The 16,862-nt window shown below is 31.4% G+C and overlaps 1 protein-coding gene across 1 annotated transcript; it reads right to left on the bottom strand.

The window, feature by feature from the left end:
* Positions 1 to 9,661: 9,661 nt before the first annotated feature.
* Positions 9,662 to 16,337, bottom strand: LOC146920345 (MLO-like protein 8). The gene is made up of 15 exons (XM_085713761.1): positions 15,953 to 16,337; positions 13,656 to 13,713; positions 13,295 to 13,521; positions 12,793 to 12,909; positions 12,632 to 12,692; positions 12,401 to 12,489; positions 11,925 to 11,999; positions 11,676 to 11,764; positions 11,525 to 11,574; positions 11,073 to 11,113; positions 10,824 to 10,997; positions 10,697 to 10,732; positions 10,490 to 10,557; positions 10,320 to 10,380; positions 9,662 to 10,126 (listed from the first exon to the last, which is right to left on the bottom strand). The coding sequence occupies exons 1-15, from the start codon at positions 16,139 to 16,141 to the stop codon at positions 9,743 to 9,745; spliced, it is 1,719 nt and encodes a 572-aa protein (XP_085569887.1). The 5' UTR covers positions 16,142 to 16,337; the 3' UTR covers positions 9,662 to 9,742.
* Positions 16,338 to 16,862: the final 525 nt, after the last annotated feature.

Below are 16,862 nucleotides of genomic sequence, written 5' to 3'. Positions count from 1 at the left end.
TGCACTATAGTCACGGAGATTCAATTATCATGATTTTATTGCGCGTTTATTTGTTTCTTTACTATTTTGAACCGGGGTGTTGTACTAACAATCTCCAACATCATGCATGTACTCTCAAAGCATTGCTCTTTATGAAAAGAAAAGATGATATAAATCTCATCTCAAATTAACAATAGGGTTTTGTGTAGAGAAAAGTCTAATTTAAAGACTAATTAATCCCATCTTTTCGGCCAAATACGGTTCTTCAATAAAGGCATTATTTTTAATTTCCTTTTTTTATATTAGAGAAACACGGTGGAAAGAAACTTTAACGATGGCTTGAATTGATTGCACATAAAAATGTCCCCAATAAAGGGTTTTACATATTGTTTTACAAATCATATCATATAAAATATAAGATCATATCATATAATGTCCCACAAAATAACGAAATCTATGTGCTGTGACAAGAAAGAAAAGGGTAAAGAGGAGAAAGTATTAATGCACCCAAAGTAGAGTGCGGCTTTTGAAGGTTTTTCCCACTTTGATAAGTGAGAGAGATAGGCACTATCCACTAAGCCTCATTCAACATGTGCTACTGTCTGGCACAGCACTGTAAGGTCTAAACTCATTTTTCAGGTTATAATAATGTTCCAAATAATTTCCAAATCAATCAATGATATAGACAGAGGCTTAATCCGATGTGGAATTTCCTTCTTTCTCGATTAAGCAGTGGATAGTAACACTCCAAGAAAAAATATTTTCCCATATTTTTCAAGTGTAAATCAAGCATCCTCTCCGTACGACTAAATTAATTACTCGGGTCGGATAGGATCGAAATAAATGGTATGTATGTATGTCTAGCATGTGTCCATATATAATCAATTAAGGAGAAGTGCTATAAACACACTTTTCTTAACACTTTCTGACACGGGTGAAACTTAGGGATACACTATTTGAATTTCAATCGATAGATAACATTATATTTGATGACGGTGTTCAAGAATATATATATTCAACAACTCTAGAACTTAGATAAAGTGAGACTATACAATTTCAATGCCTACTTTTACTTCCAAATTTCATGTATCCAATTTTCACATTATCATTCTTAATCCGATACTAATACCATGATAAATGAGTTTGAATCGCATTCTCGGAATGGAAGTTAACTCAAAATATGAGAGTGTCCAATTAGCTTAAAACTGTGGCAAAATGAGACTCCAATACAACTTTGATACCCCTCTTCATGCCTAGCGTGGATCTGAATGCAGTTTCCATATTGTCACTCTTAACCGATCATCATACTGTTTATTAGACTTGGATGTCACTCCTAAAAACTTACAAGATGAAGGTGTCTAGTTAATCACATATATACACCAACGGTTTTAGAACTTTGAAAATGTGAGACTCCAATACAAACTTCAATAATGTTAAAAAGTGTATACTAAAGAGTATGTTGTTAACTCAAAAAATATAAACAAACGAAAATCATTAACACAATAATTATAATATCCAAAAAAACAGCTGGAGTAGTGACTGTAGTGTCTATTTTTATACAACTTTTTCTTGGAGTCCTTTTGTTTGCATTATTGAACATGTTGCTATAACTAATTCCTAGAAAAAGGCTAATAACTTTTACTAATTGAATAGTCACAGATTGTGCAAACTTGCATGCATAATATTAAACAACTGTGGCTGGGACAGACAAAAGGATGTAAAACCTCCAACATGTTGCGATGGCTTATCCTTTAAGGAGGCCAATTGAACGATATTTAAAGAGAAATAGTGTCTCAATCCCAAACCATAGGGCCTATTCTAAATAATTCTCACTAATTTATGAAATACTCTCATCTGATGCTGCTGTCCTTTTAGGATGTACTCCTAAGAAAGAAGGCATGTCAGTCTTGAATGTTGGATCAATCAAATCTATACACAAAGCAATAGTTAAGTAGAATTAAGATTTGAAATATTTTGCATCATTAACTTTTGAGAAATGATATTTATATAGTCATTTTAGGATAACTTTTGGATAACTCTCTATCATACTATTATTATGTTATTATTCTCTCTTTTCATTCTTTTCTCTATTGAAAAAAAAGTATCCTTGAACATTAGCAAGTCACTTAAAATTAGGATTGTAGTTTTATCCAGCACACCCTCCGTTCCATAATAATCGAGCTTTTTGCTCATTTCACATATACTTCGTTCCATAATAATTAGGATTGGTGTATTAAGAAGAAGTGTATAAGTGAAAGAGAGAGAATAATGGTTTTAAGTGTTTTGTCAAGTATTAATGTATTTTTCATTATCATAATGCAAAGTAGAATATATCAAATTGAAAGTGATGAAAATACTATTAATTAGAATTATAATTGAAAAAAGTAATTAATATTATATTGAAAAGTGAAATAAATCAATTATTTTAGGATAATTTTTCTTGCAAATGATTCAATTATTTTGAGACGGAGAGAGTAATACTTAATCCTTGGTTTAATACTGGTATTTGTTTGTTCACTAAGGCCTTGGATCCAACACCTGTCAGAAGTTTTATTTCCTTCTCATTATTGATTCCTAGGAGAGAGAGAGCCTTTGTAATGAGATGATCAGATTTACTTATTCAGTAACACTCTGACCCAGAAAAAAATTACTCCCTCCGTCCCGGTATAATTGACCTACTTTGGTTTTTCACACAGATTAAGAAAAGTGTATAAATGAAGGGGAAAGTGGAATATATTGTATTGGGAATGATAAAAGTAGTATTATTTAGTGTTATATTGTATTGGGAATGATGAAAGTTGTATTGAAAATTGAAATGGGTCAGTTATTTTGGGACACTTTTTTTTAGAAAATGGGTCAGTTATTCCGGGACGGAGGGAGTATTGTATAGTATTCCATTTAATTTCAAAAGATTCACAAACCCAAGGTGGCATTCTCTGTATATAATCATCTTATGTCACTGCAGTTTATTTTTTAATTCAACACAAGATGGTCTTTTTCAATTGATTCCTTTTCTAGTTTTGTCTTTTTCAACTATTTCTGTGTAGTACAAATAATCATAGATATTGGTCATATATATAAATGCAGAAGTCAGAAGATATCTAAGGAATCTCACTCCCTAGATAGCTACCAAAAATTTTCCACCGACCATCGAATTCAACATTCTTGTGCTAAGTGAAAACAGGTGATTTATCAACTAAAATGTCTTACAAATTTGATTACCTTAGGCTTAAAACTACCATCATCTAGAAATGGTTAAATTTTGTAAGAAAGACCATGCAAACCAAAGAAGAAGGAAAAAAGAATAAGAATAACTTTTAATGATTTAATTTAAAGTTTGAGACAGGAATACTCAATTTGTTATTGAACTTGAAAGTTAGCTACAGATTCTCTTTAGTGATACCCTTTTCCTAAGGGTGTGTTTGTTTCTAAGGAAGGATAGTGGTGGGGAGAGAAAGATGATGGAAAAAAACATTTTCTATAGTTTGGAACCCTATAAAAAGGCAAAGGAAAGAAAAAATCTAATGGGACCCACCCTAAAAACCTTTCCACGCCAATATGGAGAGAAAGGTTGAGGAACAACAACATTTTGTTTGAAAAGTCCAAAACACCCTTGCTTTTATTGTTTTTTTTTATTTATGTTACTATCTTATGTTTTCTTTTAAGATACGTTACTATTCCTTATTTTTTTTTCCAGTTTGCCATTTCACACTATAACACATAATTGAACTTACTCACACTTCTTTTATTGCAGCACGTAATTATATATATATAATATACACATATAATATATATAAGGGTATTTATGTCAAGTATTAAAAATATATCATTCTTTCCTCCAACTTTCTAATCCGTTTTCTCTTAAACCAAACAACCAAAACAATCCTCTCACTTTCCACTCCCCTTCTTTCCTCATACAATCTTTCTTTTCTCTTTCTTTCCTTTCACTTTCACTCTTCAACCAAACAAAGCCTAAGGGATTGTGTAAAGGGAGGAACCATGCTTCTCTATTTTAGGTTCTTTAACTTCTCAAAAGAGTGTCAAAGTCAAATATGATTTTTTTTTTGGTGTTTTCGAGAACTACTATACTAGGAAAAACATAAGTAAATGAAAATCAAATAAACAAAGGTAAATTGCGAGTAAAATGAGAGTTTAATTGTTCGAGTGTCAAAAATAAAATTTACAAGTGGTATTCATAGACAATGTGACAAAGCACATAATTCTATTGATCATGATTGTCTGGCATACACAACTAACTCTAATTGCTCTTATTCGGCTAAACTCGTAGGTAAGGTGTGTGTTTATGACTATTGTACGTAAAGCCTCACTTTTGACCTTATTCCCCTATTTCGTGGGCTTTTCTGGTAACTGGTCCACACAACACTTTTTATGATCATGCCTCCATGCACTACTACAATTTTGGCTTTTAATAGCGCTACATTAATAGCGTTTTTAAGTAAACGCTATTAAAAAGGCAACACACATGCCTTTTTTAGCGCTTTTGGTTGGACGCTAAGAAAAACTAGTGAAAAACATGGATTAGATAGCGCTTTTGAAAAAACGCTATTATTTAGCTTTGGAACGATAGCGCTTTTCATCAAACGCTATTATTGGAGGGGGTTTAGATAGCGTTTTATCCAAACGCTATGTGTGGGTTCTCAAAATATAAAAAAAAAACAAAAAAAAAGTCGGATATGTATTTTCACTTTCGCGCACAATATTCAACCCAGAACTCAACCACACACCTCATACTAGCTCGTGAAAACTGAACCCAGAACTCATCTCCTCCATGGCTCCCAAATCGTGAACTCTTCTCCTCCATCACTGACTCATCTCTTCTCCTCTATCATAACACAAATGGAACACAAATCCTGAACCCATAACACAAATCGAACACAAACCAGACACAAATTGAATCATAAACCCCAAACTGAACCAGATCGATAACCTAGAAACCCCATAATCCAGAACTCATTGAACACCAACAAACCCATAAACCCCATCGAACACCGCCGAAGTCTGCAATATGTCGCCGCCGTGGAATTTCACCACCTGCTCTCATCTTGTCAAAGTAACTATTCTCTTTAATTTTCACAATTTTGGTTATTTTCTTTGTATTGTTGTTCTACTGACCCATCAGTTATTTGTTTGTTATTGGATTTGGAGATGTATTTCTGTTTGTCTATGAGCTTATTTCATATTTTTATTGATTTTATTTTTAAAATTTCCTGTGGGTATAATTTAAATTATAAGTCCCTGTTTATTTTTATAGATTTGGGAGTGAAAAAAAGGAGTTTCTCTTCAGCTTGTTAGTGTCGTTAACATTGATTCAGGTTAGTTTATTTCATTCCTATGGTTCTATGTTTTTGCATGTTACTATATTGTTCTTTATGGAGGAAAAATAAACTATTATCTGTTTTCTTTTGTTTCTTTTAAATAAGAAAAACACAAGTAAATCATGATCTCTAATTTAGATATTTTCACGTGTTCTGTAGAGACTAGGAGACTAGTAGTGATAACAATTTAAGCTCTTCATATCCAATTTGATGTGTCTAACTAATAAGTCTTCAATATCATCACCACAGTGGTCATATTTTTAAAATTTCATATTAATAGAATATTTTTGAAGTTATAATTTTAGTAAACTTTTTATTACCAACAAGGTTTTTGAAGTTATAATTTGAAAATATCAATGAAATTATTAAATTGAACAGACTAAAATGTTAGTGAACTTCTTATCTTATTACCAACAAGACTTTTTTTTAATAAATTTTATTTTTTCACCTCAAATTTATTTACTTTGTTCATTTGGTTTACTTGCTTCTCTTACTTGATTTAAGATTAAAAAGAACATGGGTAATATGAAGCTTAGTTAGAATAATGAATTTGAGATAAATTCAAGGTTGCTATCTTCGTCAATTCATCATAATTTACATTAGTCTCTTTCAATATTGCACAATACGTGAAGAAAGATCAAAGAATAGAGTTAATAAATTTCCATGATCTCCTCTAATTAATTGGGACCCCAGCAACTCAAGTACATGACCTTCCTCAAATATTCCTCTGATTGCTTTGCCTTCTCTTTTTGTCTCTTAGAAGAATTAGAAATCATAGCAGTAGAAAAAGAGGAGGATAATAAAAGCTTTGTTGCTTGAAAAAAATATCTGAATTTCAATTTGTGTTGATAAGGTTATTTCACGAAGTCATGAATTTCAATTTGACTTGATATGATTTGTTTTAATGGAATTTAGTTTAGTGTTTTGTCCACTATGTTTGACTTCACGGTAAGTTTGACGAAACCATGGTGACATCGTTATTTTAATGAAATTTCAAAGTTTATCTTTGTCAAAATCATCACTATAATATTAAATAAGTTGCCTTAGATTGTCAAAGAAAAACACTTGTAAATTTTGTTCTCTCTAGTTGCTTTCTTATTTTGTATGTAAAGAAATATTCGTGTGGATCTTATTGTAGGTAAGTCATAGTTGCTTGTTTGGTTGTCTTGTTGTCACATATTCTTATATGGCATCTTGTTTATGATTTGCTTATGGATATAAAATATTGGTGAAGTTAAATACAACTGGGTATGAATAAATAATAAAGAATCACTAATCCAATTAGAAGGTTTATATAGGTCTTTTTAGTGATGAGGGGTGGAGGGGAGTAAGACAAATCATGGGCACACATAAGCCCAGCCTTAGCATCTCAGATAGGTTTAGAGATTGTGGTCTTATTTTCATCAATGTTTAGAAGGACATGCTAATGAAAATGACATTTGCTTCTACATTTTGAGTTTTGACCACTGTTTGGGATTAGAATTTAGAAATGGCATCATGAGTTTAGTTCTTTGATAGTGGAAGTGGGTATGCTCTTGTACTAACTAGAGGAGTCAACGTCCTAGTTGGTCCCTAACAAGAACATTGAAATTGTAAATTGTTTGTTATTTAGTCCAGACAATATTTTACGTAAGTCCCTAAAGTTAAATCCTTAAAATGAATTGCTCACTAAAAAAGTTTCTTATGAATGTCAAGTAAGTTTGCATATCTGTTACTATTAACTAAAATGACTGACAATTTTCAATTTTAGGCATATTTTTGTCAATTTCTTAATTTTAGGGACTAACTTGACAACATCCTACAATTTCAAGGACGAAAATGAGGTTTTGGAGCCTGAATTTTAAATGAAATAAATATAAAATGTATTTTAACAGAGTTGACTTCACATGATGTTATAAGTTTGTATATGAAACAAGGCTACCGCTTTTCTTATTCCGAAATTTTACCGTTATCTTTACCCTGTTTCAACTTCCTTTGTTGGGACTTTTTTTGGATCTCTGCTATCTTGTTCAATATGTTGTTTGCAATAATACATATCTTGAATTTTTGCAGTACATACACTGATTTGTTCAAGCAATCAGCGGCACTCTGTCTAATAAAATAAAATGAGCAAACACTTTTATATTGTGAACTGTGATATACTGAATTGTAAATTGTTCTGCGTGAATGATTTTTGGCTGTGCACATGAACAGTTACGCCAATTATGCAGAAATTATGGTGTGTAAGTGTCTGTTGAACCTACAAAAATTTGGGACTCCTTGTATCGAGCATCAGTTAATTTTGTTTTAGATGCTTGCAGCAGTGTGATCTTCATAGTCCTGCGTCTGTGTCCCTTTCTTTACTGTTAGGTAGCATCTGTTAATCATGTTGTATACTTCTGTTTTAATGATTATTTTGTTTATATTCAGTGCACCGACTTACTCTACTTCAGTTCATATTAATGGCGAGAATTCTCAACAATTCCTTGCTGGGTTTGCTGAAAACATTGGCCTTGAAAATGTTCGTGCAGCAACAATTGTGTCTGCAGCTGTTGCTGCCCGCACACGCTCTTGTCTTTTGCAGGCTTGGATAATTTTCTTACTCTTAATCTTATGATCTCGTAATCTTGTCTTTTAGCCTTTGGGTTTCTACAAGATTTTATTACTGTAACTACTAGCATTCTAAAGGCAGTTATTTTTTCATTTGGAATACCGTTAGCTATCTGTATTTGTTTATGTTACTACAATTATGTCCTAAATTCGGGCTATTCGTTCTATGCTATCACCATTTGAAGTTTCAGCATGATAAAAATTCTAAGACGTGATCAATGGGATATTAGAATTGTGAGGTAGATGTGATTGCCTGTGTATGAAATGAAATGCAGCAATTTATATTGTGAGTTATGATATACTGAATTGTAAATTGGTGATCAGTGTATGGATTCTACAATTTGACAAGCTTTTTCATGCTAAGGCTGCTTCTTAAACACCTACAAATGTACGTATGTGATTTTAAATATACTATTAATTTGTAATAATATATATATATATAGGTATTCATATTCTAATTCAATTTTTCGCTACTTTTATATTTGAAGTCCTTTGAAACTCATAGATGTGAAACCTATTCTAAAGACAAGCTAGTAGAGGTCGAGGAGGATTGGGCAACCTTTATGGTCGAATATATTAGTGAGTTTCGTTTTCTTTTTCAACAACTTTCATTTGCGTTTTTTAATTTTGAGTTATTTTAAACTGTTGGTTGTGCTGGAAATTCGATGTTACTTAATTTTTTGTTTCATATTATACGACACAGGAGAAAATGTTGCTGGTCGATTTATCAACTAGACGTTGGATAGCTTGTCACGGGGTCCTCTTTAGGTGTTTTGTTGTTGGTAATTGTGGCTGCTTTTAGGTGCTTTTTTGTTTGTTGGTAATTGTGGATTGATTAATATTATGACATTTATAATGAGATTACCATGAATGTAATTTTCTATATTTATATTTCAGATTCTTATATAGAGTTTTAGATTGTCGATTTAATTATAGCGTTTTTGGTTGTAGATTTAAATAAAAATAAATAAATAAATTGTAACTTTTATTAGCGCTTTCAGTAAAACGCTAAGAAAAGCCTGTTTGAGTAGAAAGGCTACAATAGCGTTTTTCAAAAAGTGCTAAGAAACAGTTGTTAGAAAACGACTTTAATAGCACAAAAATAAGGCTATATTAGAGCTTTTCTGAAAGCGCTATTGAAACATTGTTATTTAATAGCGTTTTAAAAGCGCTATTATATTGTTCTGACCTATAATAGCGGAGGCTTTCTTAGCGCTTCAAAAGCGCTATTAAACGCTAAAATGAATGCTATTAAAGGGGGTATTTTGTAGTAGTGATGATCATATGTGTTTCTGTTAACTTGAGCTAAATATTGGAGCATGAGTCTGAGGCCGCGCTAGTTTCACGTGTCTCTAACCAATTCTGACAACCCTACGACTTTCGAGAGACTCTTTGGACCTGAGAAAGATTTTACCCATCGGTGTTCGACTATCTCTAGTTCAGATGATCATTCATTCGGTTATATGAGCATCGACTAACCCTTAACTCGTTATAGGGCATTTCCGACCGACAACTTAACTTATGATTAGACACAAACATTATCACATTTATTTCTAAGGATTTAATTAGGTACATGCACGAGATTTTTTTTATAAGCAAATTAAGTAAAGTGGGTACAAGAGTTACTCAAAACCTATTATGAAAGACCAATTCATACACTTTTTAGACAAACTAGTGGGTTAGTCCACCAATCCCAAAAAAAAAATCAAATTTTTATTCTTGTCTTCCCTACAAATAAACCAAGACCAAAACAATCATTTAATGCAGTCAAATACCTCCATATTTTGATGTGGCAAATACAATTTGTTAGACATTTATGTAAAAATGAAAAACAGGCATTAAACTAATCTTTTAATGACATGTTTGAAGAAAGTGAACTCATCATTATTGGCTTCTCCCTCACTGTGATGCCTATCTTCTGCTTCTTGCTCATCATGATCAACTCTTACAATCAAGTTAGTTTCCATCAACTCATTATCAGATAATTCATATTCATCTTGTTCGTCAAAGGTTGAAGATCGTGTTGAGTGGCCGGTAGTTTTGAAACGGTGAAGTGCTGGTCCAGGGGACTGCATTGTTGATCCAACAATGGTGCTACCATCCATGGTTCCTATAGTAGATTTTCCTAGCTTTACATGCCTCTTTTTCACAGTCATGTGCCATTTCTTTAATGCCTTGGATGTTTGTTCATCAAATATTGATTTTTTCATCCTAGAACCCATCTACATGATTGTGATCAATTAGATCAATTTCAAATGTTAATTCATAGCGTGCAAGTACAAGTAGATATTCTATGAAGCACGGACAATCTTCAGATTAGCCGTGTCCCAGTGTCGGACACATGTCGTGTCCGACACCGACACGACACATATAATTACACTGAATTAACATTTGAAATTAAAAACATGTATCTACCTGAGTTACAAGAGCATATAATGGAAGGGTAATGTAGCTGCAGAGGCATAGCATCACAATCCTGCAAACCCCATTGAAATTAATCAAATTATTAGATTTTAGAGATGTAAAATTAATTAGTTATAGATTAGATATACTAGTTGGATTTTAGTTGTTCTCATTGGCTATACCCAAAAGCTACTTTTATAATGGCAAGCTTATAGTCCAAACGGAAACAATTTTCCAGCCCAAAAGAATACTGCAAAAAAATGAATAAATTATTGTTTCATTATTCAAAACTATAGACAACAAAAATAAATTAGTCAATGTTCAAGATTAAGGTATACTATTCCTCAAAAAAAAAAGATTAAGGTATACTAATAATTAAGGATCAATACCCATGTCCACAAGATATATGTTATTTGGAATGAATTCTGCAAGTATAAGAAAATCAATTAGTTTATAACTTAATAAGTTTCATAGGATAGATTTTTTAGATAAGTTTTTTAAAGAATTGAATAATACCTGAAACAAAGCAAAATGGATAAGATGAAGAACTAATTGAGGTTGACCTAACCAAAAGTATCTATCTGAGCCTTGAACAAGAGGCATTCCTTGTACAACTATATGTCTCTCTGAGATTTCAAGAGCCATTCTTGCTAATATCACTTGAAGTTTTGTTCCAACAGCCAAAATTATCTGCAACAAATTAAATATTTTATAATGTAGATCTCAACCAATATGAAAATTTCATACAAAAAACATAATGCTTACAATAATTGGAATCAAGGATGCCCATATTGGAGTACGCCATCCTGAAAATTATATCGGATTAGCTTCGAACTATAATTTTTATTATATGGTTAAATATGTTCTTAATTCCCATAAATTTGCGCCTCCTAGATTTAGTTCTCCCTGTCCCTCCATAAATTCTATTCTATAATTTATTCTTCATTTTTATGACTTTTACAAAAAAAAAAAAGTGTTTTGTCTTGCATTTAGTCCTTATTAAAGCAAAATAAGGACTAAACTTAAAATTCGTGGATTTTTTTGTTTAACAAGTCAAAATGGAACTTATATTACCAAATTGCTGCCAAACTAGCACAAGGAGTGCTAGAACGGAAAGCCAAAAAATTTAGTACTAAAATATTTAACTCTTAATGTATTAATTTTCGATTGCAGAAGTAATAATTCCATATAACTCAACTAAGAATGTAGTTTCTCACCATGAATGTTTAGGAGCAAGAAAACTACAGCTGATGCCCAGAGGACAGGACTGTTTAAAACATAGTGATCCAAATTCAGCACTTTATTATTCAAATATAGTGGGAAAAACCATACAATATACAATGTTGATCTGCAGTGACAAAATCGTACCTTACTCCCACGACTACCTTGAAGTCATCTTCTAATGATCTTTTGATATACTTTTGGAAATTAAATTTACTTCCAGGAGCTAGATGGACCTATACATAATTTAAAGAAGGAAGGTAAATATGGTTTTGTATTGTATTCTTCCACAACCGCAGCTGTGTCAGCGTAAAAGTTTTAGATGTTTCTGCAACAACAATTGCGCAGGCATTTTTGTTAAACATACTATATGGGGAATGTGCAATTATTACTTACGCTAATAAATCCATTGCGCAAAGTCTGGTAATCGACCTTACGCACAGACCTATAAAACTGTCTAAAGAAGCAGCCCTGAAATTGAAATACAAGAATATGGTTAGTCATTGGTGCACGACATTTTTACGAGGTTATAACTCAAATAATGCTACTAAGTGCCATCTTTCTGTATTTTTTTAAACAAACATTAAGGGCAACCCGGTGCACTAGAGCTCCCGCATATGCAGGGTCCGGGAAGGAGTCCCACCATTTGGTGTATTATATGCAGCCTTACCCTGTTTTACACAAGAGGCTGTTTCCATGACTTGAACCCGTGACTTTTCAGTCACATGACAACAACTTTACCAGTTGCGCCAGGACTTAAACAAACATTATATGTAACAAATCCATGATGGTTTGATAAAATCAAATCTTATCCTCAAATTAGCAAAAAATTAAAAGAGGAAGAGAAACCAGATTAGCAAGACGGGACGCACAATATAAAAGGAGATAGAAACCCTAGTCCAAAAACTTGTATGAGCTCTGACAAATGATGTTTCATGAGTGAGCCTGAATTTTGCAGCATCTGCACACATAAATAGTAAATAGACATTATAAGCATATGAGGTTTCATAGAAATATTTCAAATTCAAAGAAAATGATGAGAATAGTAATATTAGACTAGAAAATGAAAATTAAGCACATGCATTGTTGGAACTCATATATACCATTGGCGAACTCATAACCATGAGTTAAAGTCTCTTCCTCCCATTCCTTCCATCCACGTATCTGCAGAAACAAAACTTTCATATAAGGTTCTATTTAGATTGACTTATTTGAACTTATCTTTTGACATAAACACTTATTTGATGTAAAAGATGAAGCTGACCTTGAGTCTTCCAAGAAGCATTGTGACAGCACTGTAAAACACATGAAAGACTGCTAGGAAGAATATGAGGATGTGTAACTGGTGCAGTCCATTCACAGATAAAAGTGGTTCATGTCCCTATAACCAGTTAACTTGGATAAGAAGCTACTAGAATTGATGGGAAATAAAATGAGAAATTCAGTCAAACAGTGTAATTCTGCTCCTCAAATATGTGTATGTTCAAACTAACAATCAATTTGTTAAAATCACAATGGCGCCGTGATTTTGCGAAGCTCCAAATTTAGTTTTTGCCGAAATTTCAGCGATTCAATGTGATTTTGCCACTTTAATGATTAATCCAAAATACACTTCTAGTAGGGCTAAATATATGATTATACATCTATCTTCACCAAGTACTTCTAGTAGTAAGTTCAGCTTTGTGAAACAATTTAAGGCACTAAGAAATATACAACTCAAGTTTGATTTTTAAATGAAAGAGAAGGAAAAAAGGAAACATGGCTACCTTCCTGCTGCATTTGAAGGAGGGAGTATCAGCAGATAAATATCTACCTTCAAAAGACACTGGTTTCCTACTTTGTTCCACTTTACTATTTGATTTCATATCACCACCTATATATTTATGTGGACATGGCAACATTTTGTTTGCAATTTTTTCAGAAATACATATTCTGACAATGTAATTCTGTCCAATAGTTAATAACAGTGAAATGAATCCTAAAATCATCAACTCTGTAAAATAATCAAACAGCATTATATTAGATTAAAGAAGAGAGAAAATTTATTTAGAGAAAATTTATTTATCATAGACTTGAAGAGTTGGTTTCTATTCCAAAAATAGTAAATCCTTTGGTAAAAATTCTTACCAGCCTTGACCTTTTCTAGAGCTTCAAGCAGAGCCTTCTTTTCTCTATTTCCTAACCACTAAAAGAAAAATTCAACTTGTGAGGAGTATTATCTAAGACTTAAAATACTTTAACTAAATTTTAATGATAATAATAGTTGTAATAATAATAATAATAATATTAATAATAAGGGTTAAATATGTTTTTGGTCCCTATAAATATACAAACTTTTCGTTTTAGTCCCTCTATTTTTTTTTCCAACCTCTAGTCCCCAAAAGTTTTCTATCACCACTTTTGATCCCTCATTTTAGGTGTTTGTTTGGATGTGCGGCTGCAACTCACGTTTTGTTGGAAATCAAGGTGACGACATGCATTTCTAGTAGAGTTCATATAATTTTGAGTGGTTCTAAAGCTGAAAAAGAAAGAAAATGAGTAGACAGGGAAAAGAAGAATCGTGTTACAATTTCTGTGCATGGTGACACGATTTTGCTGCCAATTTTAAGAGTTTCAAATCGACAAACATTGTGTCACGATTTATTCAAATCGGGGCACAATTTGAAGAGCGGCAATCCACACAATCATATTTAACTTGAAAACTTTTGGGGACTAAAAGTCAAGAAATTTTTTAGGGGAACTAAAATGAAAATTTGATATATTTATAGAGATTTAAAACATATTTAACCCTAATAATAATAATAATAATAATAATAATAATAATAATAATAATAATAATAATAATAATAATAATAATAATAATAATAATAATAATAATAATAATAATAATAATAATAATGTTCTATAAGTACAACTCAGTTTATAGTTACAAAAACAATAATATGTAGGGACCGGGTTTCGGATCACAGATTATCCACTTCTTCACATTTAAGAATGTGGGAGTCCAAGCACTAAACTAATTGACAAAATAAAATAAAATAATAATAATAATGAGTTACTCTAATAATTATTTCAATTCAACTATTATTCCTGTGTCAAAAAAATTCAACTATTATTCCCTCCATTCAAAAAATGTGGTTGCTTAAGGTATTTATACAGATTAGTGAACCACTTATTTGATGTGTATTATAAGTACCAAAATACTCTTATCTAAATGTTTTACAAATACCTACAAGTCTCTCATAAATAATTTTTTTATATATCGCATCTCAAATAATATTGTTAAATGTAAATGATGTTAGTTATAATAAAGATGCTAGTGCTACATTTGAAAGGAAAAATGTCAAATATGTATTGGATTTTTTTTATTTTTTTTACCATCCAAAGTTTTGAAACAAACCTAAAATATGGGGAGGCTGTCACTAAAACAATGACTTTAGGCCTCCAATTTTTTAGACATCATATTAGGCCCTTAAATATTTTTCACTTTAAATATATTTTTGGAAGTCAAATTTTTTAAACATTTTTGTGCCTAACTTGATTGGTAGTGAAATAGAGAGTTGATTAGTTGTAGTTCATGTTGAAGATTTGATCTTAATTAAGGTAGCTATTTTATTTGTTATATGTATCTTAATTCTTTTTTCTTCAAATTCTATTTATATGATGTTAAGTGTTGGAAATATATTAAGACATGTTGTGTGAAACCAAAATATGAAAAAGTAAAAAAATAATTTATATTTGTGTTAGAATTCAATTTTGCTTTACTATTTCAAGGTTTATCAATCGATAAATAATGTCTATATTAAATATTATTTTCAACATATATTATTAATTAAACAAAAAATTGTTTAAAAAAGTTCATGTACTAATGAGGCTGAGTCTAACAGAAAGAGTTAGACTCTCACAACACACTTAATTTTCAAGAGGCCACAAATCAATGTCCTACATGCTTCAAATAAAATCACACGTTTATCAATGTTAAAACTATGTCTGGGAGCAATATTTGTATTTAGTGTCAGACATGCCTCATATAAAATCACACAATTATTGTTCTTAATTTTTATGTCTCTTTGTCGGCGTACTTAAAATGCTTCGATCTAAAATTCGCTTTAAGCCTACAAATGTATTGGACCGGCCCTCCCAAAATATTTAGTGGAACAACCATAATTATTATTATGAAATAAAGGGAGTATCAATTACTGTCATAACTTCACAAGACAATTTGTTATGCCACGGCAAGAGAAAACTTCAATTTGAAATTAAATGCTAGGAAGTTACTAGTAGTAAAACAACATGGAAGGGAAGTTTATGTTAATTGAGAAACGCAAAAACATAGAGTTAGTGCTATTAACTACAACAAAAACAACAAGCAAAAAAGAAGAAAAGTTTGATACTTTGAATAGTGAATTAATTGCATTGCATACCGTTCCTAATTTGTGAAAACTCTTCTCAAGGGCTATGGATATCAAGATGAAAACAGTGCAAACAGCAGCAACACCCCATGTCGGTGTTTGATCAAGTGTTCTTGAACTGTTCCTACTATCACTTGCAGTTGCAGCCATGGATAAACCTCCATAGAAGAGACACAAACAAGAAAACTCCCTCTTGAACATGGATGAAAAAGAACACAAGTTTGAGCAAACCGAAACTCACAAAAGAAAAATGAAATTGAGTACTCCTAATTTTCTTGGAAGCTTTCAAATTATGTATATGGCTTCTTTGTGAAGAAAGAAAAAAATAAAATAAAATGCTATTGAATAACCAAATGAAACTTGTTAAGTGCTTTCATTTGTTTGCACATGAAGCAATAGTCGCATGTTGATAAGAATCCAACTCAAATGGTTTCCTATTGTTGTCAGCATTATTGGAGAAAAGGAGTGAAAGGAAATAATTGTGTAATTGACTCATTGTCATGAAAAAAAAGAAAGGATAGTTTAAATAGACATCGTTAAACGGATTAATTTTGTTAATAAAACTTAACTTCATCATACTATTTGTCACTAATTTTTGTCTTAAATATTTAGTATAAGTAAAACATTAAAATTCATATTGAGGTTTTTTCTTTTCACTAGAAAATTCATATTGAAGTTATATAATTTCAATATAAGTGTACTATTACCTCCCTTCCTAATTATAAGACCATTTTGAGAATTTTTTTTTGTCCCTTTTTATAAGACCCTCTTGTTATTTTCAACTATATTAATTATTTTTTACTTACATATCTTTATTTACTATATATATTTTTCTTCAATCAACAATAAATAACATGTTGAAACATAAACTAGCTCTTTCTCTTAAAAAAAAAATAAAATTGTAAAAACAATAGTGATTACA

The sequence above is a fragment of the Medicago sativa genome, chromosome 5, assembly GCF_051527215.1.
Source record: "Medicago sativa cultivar Bolivia chromosome 5, Bolivia_mono, whole genome shotgun sequence".
Taxonomy (NCBI): Eukaryota; Viridiplantae; Streptophyta; class Magnoliopsida; order Fabales; family Fabaceae; genus Medicago; species Medicago sativa.
This window is presented reverse-complemented; position numbering and strand designations above follow the sequence as displayed.

Bases quoted from the DNA above. Each gene is read 5' to 3' on its own strand.
- LOC146920345 (XM_085713761.1), bottom strand. From the start codon at position 16,141: ATGTTCAAGAGGGAGTTTTCTTGTTTGTGTCTCTTCTATGGAGGTTTA. The intron at 12,000-12,400 runs GTGCGTCCCGTC...TTTCAATTTCAG, and splicing joins TTTCTATCTCCTTTTATATT to GGCTGCTTCTTTAGACAGTT. The intron at 11,765-11,924 runs GTAAGTAATAAT...AATTATGTATAG, and splicing joins TGCGCAATGGATTTATTAGC to GTCCATCTAGCTCCTGGAAG.